The sequence below is a fragment of the Oncorhynchus nerka genome, linkage group LG1, assembly GCF_034236695.1.
Source record: "Oncorhynchus nerka isolate Pitt River linkage group LG1, Oner_Uvic_2.0, whole genome shotgun sequence".
Classification (NCBI taxonomy): domain Eukaryota; kingdom Metazoa; phylum Chordata; class Actinopteri; order Salmoniformes; family Salmonidae; genus Oncorhynchus; species Oncorhynchus nerka.
In genome coordinates this window covers 2,444,393-2,455,620 of record NC_088396.1, presented here as the reverse complement: position 1 = coordinate 2,455,620, position 11,228 = coordinate 2,444,393, and the positions used below count along the sequence as shown (strand labels likewise).

At 41.7% G+C, this 11,228-nt stretch overlaps 1 protein-coding gene across 1 annotated transcript; it reads right to left on the bottom strand.

Annotated features, from left to right (window-relative positions):
* Window positions 1-296: 296 nt before the first annotated feature.
* On the bottom strand, window positions 297-5,891 carry lrrc3 (leucine rich repeat containing 3). Its single transcript, XM_029662039.2, has 3 exons — window positions 5,806-5,891; window positions 3,063-3,213; window positions 297-2,966 (listed from the first exon to the last, which is right to left on the bottom strand). The coding sequence occupies exon 3, from the start codon at window positions 2,939-2,941 to the stop codon at window positions 2,141-2,143; it is 801 nt and encodes a 266-aa protein (XP_029517899.1). The 5' UTR covers window positions 2,942-2,966; window positions 3,063-3,213; window positions 5,806-5,891; the 3' UTR covers window positions 297-2,140.
* Window positions 5,892-11,228: the final 5,337 nt, after the last annotated feature.

Genomic DNA, 11,228 nt, shown 5'->3' with positions numbered 1-11,228 from the left:
CATCCCTGGTTCGAATCCAGGCAGAATCACTTCCGGCCGTGATTGGGAGTCCCGTAGGACGGCACACAATTGGCCCAGCGTCGTCCGGGTTTGGCTGGGGTAGGCTGTCATTGTAAATAAGAATTGGTTCTTAAATGACTTGCCTAGTTAAATAAAGATTAAATAAAAAAGTAGTAGTAGTACAACAATATTATAGGACCTTTATGATTCATATAATGACATACATCTATATTTTTGTACATTTATAGTAGTCAACTCACTCAGGGACATTGGTAAGCTGAAGAAAGTTATGTATAACAACCTTTATTTTCCAATGCTGCTATGGTGTCCATTTTGAATCCCACAGATTATAAATTTAAGTAACAATTCTGCATTGACACAGAAACAATAAATGACTGGAGACCTTTCAATTCTATAACAATGTGCAAATATAAATGACCTAATGACAATAACACTTTAGAAAAACGGACACTTGGCCCATTCATTGAACATTATGACAACATTGAAGCAACATTTTTACCTATTTTAGCATGTGGGATATCCCATACAAGCACAGATTGTATAAACCATACAAGATGTTGACTCACTGTTGACCACTAAAACACCAAATAAAATTAGGAGAAAGTCTACACAGATAAAAACGTCCTACCCAGCAGGCAAAAATTGACACAACGTCTTAAGAACAAATTTCTGGTTGTAAAACTGACTCTCTGATTGAGAAGACGTCATATTATCAGATGTCATATTTTGGTTGTTATCTGGTCAAATAACCAGATAAAGATGTATTTATATTGATTGCTAAAAATACATTAATGAAACTTCCTTAAATAACCACTATACAACCTGACAATGACACCATAATTACTTCATTGCAACCAACGTTCCCCCTGAGTAGCAACTAACTAAATTAAAAGACAGCATTAACGGGAATTGTACATGGCAGAAGGAAAGGGGGGAACATGATCTAGTACAGCCCAATACACAGTGTTAAGGTGTAGAATCGCAAGAGATGTCAAGTGAAAATAGTGTTCTAAAAGAATTAGCCTTCACCTGAATATAAATGAAATGATAGTCTAGATGATAAAATGCCAGATTTGTCAATGTACAGTGAGGGAAATAAGTATTTGATCCCTTGCTGATTTTGTACATTTGCCCACTGACAAAGAAATGATCAGTCTATAATTTTAATGGTAGGTTTATTTGAACAGTGAGAGACAGAATAACAACAAAAAAATCCAGAAAAACACATGAAAAATGTTATAAATTGATTTGCATTTTAATGAGGGAAATAAGTATTTGACCCCTCTGCAAAACATGACTTACTACTTGGTGGCAAAACCCTTGATGGCAATTACAGAGGTCAGACGTTTCTTGTAGTTGGCCACCAGGTTTGCACACGTCTCAGGAGGGATTTTGTCCCACTCCTCTTTGCAGATCTTCTCTACGTCATTAAGGTTTTGAGGCTGATGTTTGGCAACTCGAACCTTCAGCTCCCTCCACAGATTGTCTATGGGATTAAGGTCTGGAGACTGGCTAGGCCTCTCCAGGACCTTAATGTGCTTCTTCTTGAGCCACTCCTTTGTTGCCTTGGCCGTGTGTTTCGGGTCATTGTCATGCTGGAATACCCATCCACGACACATTTTCAATGCCCTGGCTGAGGGAAGGAGGTTCTCACCCAAGATTTGAAATGCAACTTTTAGTGTATTTGAGGTTTAAAAAGGCTTCTAAAGTTTGGAATTTCCACTTTAAAATGTCAGACTTTGTTTGCCATGACAAAAAACTTATCAACCCCTACAAAAATGCTCATTATAATCCACATAATAATTCACATTTCCTGTTGCGGAAAGATTATTTTCCTGCTATGAGAAACTGGTCAAATTAAGATAGTTATCTGTGTCCATACAGAAAGACAGAGAGCAATTATAAATACTAAAGGTCCAGATGAAGTCCAGATCTATCGTCTCCTAAGGCCACCTAAAATAAATCCCAGCTCAAAAATCAAGAACACCATTCTCCCTATCATCCACTCACTCACTCACTCACTCACTCACTCACTCACTCACTCACTCACTCACTCACTCACTCACTCACACACTCACACACTCACACACTCTCTCAAATGTGTGCCACAGCGGGCCTGCTAGAGAACCGTGCTGATCGTGTCAAAGTCTTTGCTGATCTGCGAGCTGCTGGGCAGGGACTTGAGGTACTCCATGTGCCTCCTGGCATCCTCCTGGTTCTTCCGCACGTAGTAGATCACGTAGGCTATCACCATGGTGAACCAGCCGAACACAGTGACGAACATGGCCACATCGGTGGTCTTGTGGTGGAAGTTGCAGAAGTTGATGCCCGAGTCCAGGACCTGGATAACGGGTTTGCCGGTGTACTCCTCCTCCACAGCCGTGTGACAGCTCACCTCGTTGACCGTCTCTGGGTCCAGTCTCAGCTCCCTCAGGACCTCCTGCAAGCTGCACTCGCAGTGCCAGGGATTGTTGGAGAGGCTGATTTTGGCCTGAAGTTTGGCGAATGCCTCTTTGGGCACGCTGCTTATGCGGTTGTTGGACAGGTCCAGGACCCGAAGGACGTCGGAGACCCCCTGGAAGGCCCCAGCGTCCACCATCTCAATGGCGTTGTTGGACAGATCCAGTTCCTGTAGTCTGTTGAGGTCCTTAAAGGCCTGTTTGGGGATCTTGGTAATCCTGTTTGAGGCCAGCAGCAGGACTACAGTGTCACGCGGCAGGTCAGCCGGGATGTTCTCCAGGTTGCGCGACATGCACTGCAGCACGGCAAGGCTGTTCTTCTCCATACAGTGGCAGCTCTTGGGACAAGCGGTCACCAGTGCACTTCTGAACAATATTCCAAAGTGCAAGGCACACAAGAGAGCCGAGACAGCTGAGAGCAAGGGATTTCTGGGCCGATCATGACCCATACGGTTGGACATCTTCAGCTGTGTGCTCCTGCTGGTCCTGTCATGAAAGAGCAGTCATGGTTAAACCTTGTGTCATGTTGTTCTATCGTTGTGGCTTGAAAACCACGAGACAAGACAGTTTTAACTTCCTTACAAGCTGTCAAGGTTTTATCTGTAGTTAATCCATCAGATCCATCGGTGAAGTATCATTTTCATGTCCTGCTGTTTCCAAAGGGCTTCAGTAGAGCCCAGTTTCACATGAGCTGCATTGAGAGTATTCCAGGTAGAATCCAAGAGGCTGCTTTCTGATTGGAAAGAGAAGAGAGTTACTCAAGAGGGAACGGTATCTTAGAGGGAGATGAAGGCAACTATAAGGTGGAGGTAGGCTGAATGTGTTACCGGTACCCTCCTGCCATGTCGAGAACTGAAAGAAGAAAAATAGAATAGTGACAGTCCTAGTGAAAAAGGGAATTACTAGACATAGTTTCTTCTTAGAAGCAGTGACAGAGAAAAACATGAAGGCCATACTGTAAGAGTTTTAGGGTAGGCTTAAGTATTTTAGGGATAAGGTTTTATATCAAGATTACTTTCCTAGAATATTTGAACAATTATCCTGAGTGCATCAGCCAAATTGGTTTTGCTTGCACATTGGGAATGGTCTATTTCAAGTGTCATACTGTTTACACATTTGTAAAATGATAATCAAGGACACTCCATTTCACTTAAAGGAAATCTCATAAAGCAGAGAGACAAATAGATTGATCTTCACTTACATTATCAGGTCATATTAGGATAGCCTAATTCATTTCTATGGACTTACAACATTTGAATGAAATTCATTTCTCCTGCTTCTGCAGGATAGTGCCAGTTTAATAATGATTACACTCTCATGAGCTGTGCTTCTCTTCTCATAACGTAACATATCAATGCTTCAGCTGCTCAATCATATTTCCACATAAAGGAAAACTGATGTCATACGTTTACACAACTAGAATGGATCCACTGTGCCAGTCTATTATATCATTTTCACTATAGGTGCGCCCTCTTGTGGATTATGTTGACCATGCAGTTTATTGTTGTACTTGATGCCAACCTGTGATGGGACTGGGGGCACCAATGTGACATTTAGACATTTTATCAACCATTTTTGTGTACGGTACATCTCAATGTCTTCATCCCATGAGCACGCACACACACAAAATATAGACAAGATTTCTTAAACAAGCCCCTCACGTTCAAATTTGAGCTGGAGATCATATGGAGGTGTCGACAGGAGTTTACACGCTAAAATGCTTAAGGGCACACTGGGACAGCCTGTAGTGACATTATGAAAGCACTGCCTTTGTTCCTTTACAAAACAGGCCATATTAATAGACCATGGCAGCCCTGCAGTTGAATTGAGTTTAATAGAATATATAAAATCATATGAGATTAATTTGGAGACGGAGCCAAAATATAACAAAATGTAAACAATTAGAGGTAATAATTGGTTCTGTATTTTGATAGGTAACCATTTTTATTACAAGTCAAATAAGTTCATTACTGTAAATGCAGCAAAATGTTAATTTTAATGATATATACCCTTGATTCTTGAAGGATATGACTTGTAAATGCCTTATGAGCTTCGTTCAACTGCCATACCCCATCAGAACCCAAAATATAAGTGTGTTTACTCCACTGTTTGTAAACAATTACTGTATAGCCTCAAAACATAGTTTAAACTATAATTTTGATATCATGGAGGGTCAGTCCTTCTTGCATCCACAGCTCTTGGAATTTGAGAGATGTTACATTTCTTCAATCCCATCTCTAAGCTTTTTACCTAAACAGTGGTGGGTAAATTTGAAATAGTTTGAACTGCAGATTCCCCTGTAGTTAATGTAGCGCTGAATGTATCACAGATCAAATTAGGAGAGTTACAATCTGCAATATGATCACTTATAATAATACGGTTTCAGGCCACAATCCTTGTTTGCTATAAAGTTGAGGGGTGGGGCTAGATAAATGTAACCACTGTCAAATTCATAGGTGAAGCTATGGGTGCAAGGACTGAAAGGCAAGGAGATCATCATGAGTTGCAAACATATTTTGAAGCTATAAAAACCATCAAAACCATAAATAATGTAATAAAACAAGACAGTTCTAAGCTTATAATGCATTTTACATTACATTCTTTACATTCAGAAGTTATATAAAACCATGCTATTTAATTGCAGTAGTAGCCTAACAAATTGTACCTCTACATAATTTTACTGATTTATCTTAATTTAAATTGTCCTATACTGAATTATTTGCTCTTACAAAAACCCACCCAGAATCAAAAAGAGTAATCCTATAGGCATTGGACATTAAATGTAGACAACTATGGACTTTCAAAGTTTTTCGCCCCCTAAAAATACAGAAACTTTTACAGTAGGCAGGATACAGATAAAACTTACTAGAATCGTGGCCAATAATTTTGTCCGGAGTGTTATCATTGCCATTATATAAAAAAAATATTCCGCGTTATATCACAGTTATAAAAAGGAGCACACATCAGGTGTTTATCCAGCAGTCAATTTGCTCCAGAAGGCTTGCGTAAAAACTGGTGGACTCGTTTCCATTTTGAGAATATGTGCTTCTATATTTCAAATTTCCACCAAGATCCATACTTCTTCTTTAAGGCTAATTACTGCAGACATTTCTTATGAATATAAAACAAAACATAATTCAGACAGCTGTGGTCTGTACAACATGTCTTGCATTCAGCACAAAGCATTCTATTCATAGTCTAAAATGTCAGCGGTCAGCATAAAACCGAAGTTCCCGCATGGTCTGTACATGGTATTCCAAGTAACATCATCTCCAAAACAGGTACCCCACACCATAGATTACAGTTGTAATATCTAATAGCCTACCGTTTTTTAAAAGAGATGACAGCAGCCACACTTGTTGATGTTCCTGTTCAGTCGCAGGCCACATTCATCAGCACGTCCCGCGCCCATCAGTGGAGAGCATAGAAGAAAGTCGGTCGGGCTGTGTGTCTATTGGACTACTGTTAGTTTGGCAAGCCTCCACGTATTCCCTCGCTTGAAAAAAAACTAGTCGATCCTGTATAGTCAAACAATGAATTTAGGGCCTGGTGGTTGAATAAAATAGGCAACAAACCTGGAAAGCATTACAGGTTAACAATTTGTAACATAAATGTAAGGGGGATATATTAGGTGTTGTAAGACCTAGACTATAACCTGGTGAGTCGGTGAAGTCAATACGCAATCAATATGTCAATATGTATTGCTTACTGTCATCAGTAACATGCTGACTGGACAGCCAATGTTGGTTGCACTAATATTGCTAAATAAATACATACATGTAATTCAATCGTTTCAAACTGCTCGGGCGCTTCAACGGGTGTCGGCGTAGCCAGGCGCATAGAACTTGGTAAATAAAAAAAGCATAGAACTTGGTTCTATATTTGAGACACTTGACGCACTGTAAATTCCTCCTATCCCATCTACTGATTGGTTTTCACAAGCATACTAACCCAAGTGGGTGATTAAAAGATGAACAAGGAGAGATTCATCAAATTAAACGAACTAGGTTTCCACTTGTATCTGTGGATTAATTGTCAAAATTAAATTCTACAAAAAAGGACAATATGCATTTCAGGTAAAATAACCAACACACTATGACAGTTTATTGTGAAATAGACACAAATTACTTATTCGAAATGTGTGACAGACACATGAAAAGTCCCCTTTTTGATTTTCTTTCTTCATAATGCATCAGTATACAGTACACAAATTCCAATCTGTGGTGGCTAATGTTAGCTAGGCTAGCTAGGTGGCTAACGTTAGGGTTAGGTGTTAAGGTTAGGGTTTGGTTTAGGGGTTACGGTTAGGGCTAGTTAACATGCTAGCTAAGTAGTTAAAGGGTTAGGTTTAGGAGTTAGGTTAAAGGGTTAGGGGAAAGGTTAGCTAATTTAATAAGTAGTTACAACGTAGCTCAAAAGTAGTAAGTAGTTGCAAAGTAGCTCATTAGCAAAAATGCTAAAGTTATCAAATCAAATCTATTTGTCACATACACATGGTTAGCAGATGTTAATGCCAGTGTAGCGAAGTGCTTGTGCTTCTAGTTCCGACAATGCAGTAATAACCAACGAGTAATCTAACAATTCCAAAACTACTACCTTATACACACAAATTCAAAGGGATAAAGAATATGTACATAAAGATATATGAATGAGTGATGGTACAGAACGGCATAGGCAAGATGCAGTAGATGGTATCGAGTACAGTATATATATACAGTGGGGCAAAAAAGTATTTAGTCAGCCACCAATTGTGCAAGTTCTTCCACTTAAAAAGATGAAAGAGGTCTGTAATTTTCATCATAGGTACACTTCAGCTATGACAGACAAAATGAGAGAAAAAAATCCAGAAAATCACATTGATTTTTAATGAATTTATTTGCAAATTATGGTGGAAAATAAGTATTTGGTCACCTACAAACAAGCAAGATTTCTGGCTCTCACAGACCTGTAACTTCTTATTTAAGAGGCTCCTCTGTCCTCCACTCGTTACCTGTATTAATGGCACCTGTTTGAACTTGTTATCAGTATAAAAGACACCTGTCCACAACCTCAAACAGTCACACTCCAAACTGGATTTTCTGGATTTTTTTTCTCATTTTGTCTGTCATAGTTGAAGTGTACCTATGATGATAATTACAGGCCTCTCTCATCTTTTTAAGTGGGAGAACTTGCACAATTGGTGGCTGACTAAATAATTTTTTGCCCCACTGTATGAGATGAGTAATGTAGGGTATGTAAACAAAGTGGCATAGTTTAAAGTGGCTAGTTATACATGTATTACATAAAGATGCAGTAGATGATATAGAGTACAGTATATACATATACATATGAGATGAATAATGTAGGGTATGTAAACATTATATTAAGTAGCATTGTTTAAAGTGGCTGGTGATATATTTTACATCAATTTCCATCAATTCCCATTATTAAAGTGGCTGGAGTTGAGTCAGTGTGTTGGCAGCAGCCACTCAATGTTAGTGGTGGCTGTTTAACAGTCTGATGGCCTTGAGATAGAAGCTTTTTTTCAGTCTCTCGGTCCCTGCTTTAATGCACCTGTACTGACCTCGCCTTCTGGATGATAGTGGGGTGAACAGGCAGTGGCTCGTGGTTGTTGTCCTTGATGATCTTTATGGCCTTCCTGTGACATCGGGTGGTGTAGGTGTCCTGGAGGGCAGGTAGTTTGCCCCCGATGATGCGTTGTGCAGACCTCACTACCCTTTGGAGAGCCTTACGGTTGTGGGCGGAGCAGTTGCCGTACCAGGCGGTGATACAGCCCGACAGGATGCTCTCGATTGTGCATCTGTAGAAGTTTGTGAGTGCTTTTGGTGACAAGCCAAATTTCTTCAGCCTCCTGAGGTTGAAGAGGCGCTGCTGCGCCTTCTTCACGATGCTGTCTGTGTGCGTGGACCAATTCAGTTTGTCTGTGATGTGTACGCCGAGGAACTTAAAACTTACTACCCTCTCCACTACTGTCCCATCGATGTGGATAGGGTGGTGCTCCCTCTGTTTCCTGAAGTCCACAATCATCTCCTTAGTTTTGTTGAGTGTGGGGTTATTTTCCTGACACCACACTCCGAGGGCCCTCACCTCCTCCCTGTAGGCCGTCACTGTCGTGTCGTCCGCAAACTTGATGATTGAGTTGGAGGTGTGCATGGCCACGCAGTCGTGGGTGAACAGGGAGTACAGGAGAGGGCTCAGAACGCACCCTTGTGGGGCCCTAGTGTTGAGGATCAGTGGGGTGGAGATGTTGTTACCTACCCTCACCACCTGGTCCATGATGAGATTCAAACACGCATCCTTTGAGTAGGTAGATGTTCGCGTTATGGTGATTCAATAGATTGGAATAATCTATTACAGTATAACAACTCGTACTCTCAGTGATCTATTGTTCCAATATATTTACTCACCATGTCACCTAAAAAATCATTTACAACCTGTGTATGACATGTTAATTTCATAATCACCTGCAAGTTATTTATGTAAACATAAGTGTTATTTTCAACCCAGTATCACAGATTGTGAAATAGACATGAATTGTTCATTGGAAATGTGTATTTTTTTGTGTGCAATATACAATTTTGTATACAGTGCATTTTAACTGATACCTTATACATTTATGCTACAAACATTAATTTACAAGGGCACAGTTATCAAAGTACCTCAATGCATTCACATATCAGGCAGCAGCCGTGTTTAAAATTTAATTGGAGTATATAACTGTAATTAACGCTATACTGTAGGTCAGAGAACATTTTTATATTCTTTCTATGGGTGAATTGTTTTTAACATCAACCCCAAACAATATGACCAAAATATCCCTCAAAATGTACTAGCAGATGTTTACACATCCTCTGAGGATTGTGGTGGAGAGTATTATGCCTTTTAATGTAACACAACACTTTTTATGTGAGGAACTAAATAAAATGTGTCTTCTCATCTGAGAAAGCTTGATAGATTTATAGTTGGTTCGTTGAATGGAGGAGACCAAGGCGCAGCGTGATATGAATACATGATTTTAATGAAGACCAAGAACACTAAACAAACCGACCGTGAAGCTATAATACTAGTGCAGACAGGTAACTAGACAGACAATAACCTACGAAATACCCAAAGATGGCTGCCTAAATATGGTTCCCAATCAGAGACAACGATAAACAGCTGCCTCTAATTGAGAAGGCAACCATAGACAGACAACAATCTAGGCAACCATAGACATACATAAACACCTAGATGGTAAACAAACCCATAAACCTACAAAACCCCTAGACAGTACAAAAACACATACATCACCCATGTCACACCCTGACCTAACCAAAACAATAAAGGAAACAAAGATTACAAAGGTCAGGGCGTGACAGTCGGACGCTCTGGACTGCGTACCGTCGCCGGACGCTCTGGACTGCGTACCGTCGCCGGACGCTCTGGACTGCGTACCGTCGCCGGACGCTCTGGACTGCGTATCGTCGCCGGACGCTCTGGACTGCGTACCGTCGCCGGACGCTCTGGACTGCGTACCGTCGCCGGACGCTCTGGACTGGTGAGGCGCACTGTAGGCCTGGTGCATGGTGCCGGCACTGGTGGTACCGGGCTGGGGACACGCACCTCAGGGTGAGTGTGGGGAGCAGGAACAGGGAGTACTGGACCCTGGAGGCGCACTGTAGGCCTGGTGCGTGGTGCCGGCACTGGTGGTACCGGGCTGGAGACACGCACCTCAGGGCAAGTGCGGGGAGGAGGAACAGGACCTACTGGGCTGTGGAGGCGTACTGGAGGTCTGGAGTGTAGAGCTGACACAACCAGTCCTGGCTGGATGGTTATACTTGCCCTGCAAATGCAGGGCGCTGGCACAGTACGCAGAGCCGGCGCAGGATATCCTGGTCCATGGAGGTATACTGGAGACCAGGAGCACTGAGCCGGCACCCTCCTTCCTGGCTGGATGCTCATTCTAGCCCGGCCAATGCGAGGAGCTGGAATATAGCGTACCGGACTAGAAATGCGCACTGGAGACACCGTGCGCATCTCTACATAACACAGTGCCTGACCAGTTACACGCTCCCCACGGTAAGCACGAGGACTTGGCTCAGGTCTCCTACCTGACTTAGCAAATCTCCTCGTGTGCCAAATCCAAAAAATTATTGGGCTGCCTCTCGGGCTTCCGTGCTAGCCGTGTACCCATATATCGTCGCCGTTCCTCCTGTGCGCTCTCCTCCTGCTTCCATGGCAGGGTCTTGTCCCCTGCCATTACCTCCTCCCAGGTCCAGAATGTTTTTCCGTCCAGTATTTCCTCCCTAGTCCATGATTCCACAAAGCGCTGTTCCTCCTTATCACGCTGCTTGGTCCTTTTATGGTGGGTTATTCTGTCACGTTCGTTGAATGGAGGAGACCAAGGCGCAGCGTGATATGAATACATGATTTAATGAAGACGAAGAACACTTAACAAACTATACAAAAACAACAACCCGAACGTGACGCTATATAATACTAGTACAGGTAACTAGACATAGAAATACCCAAAGAAGATGGCTGCCTAAATATGGTTCCCAATCAGAGACAACGATAAACAGCTGCCTCTAATTGAGAACCAATCTAGGCAACCATAGACATACATAAACACCTATATGGTAAACAAGCCCATAAACCTACAAAACCCCTAGACAGTACAAAAACACATACATCACCCATGTCACACCCTGACCTAACCAAAACAATAAAGAAAACAAAGAATACTAAGGTCAGGGCGTGACATGGTTG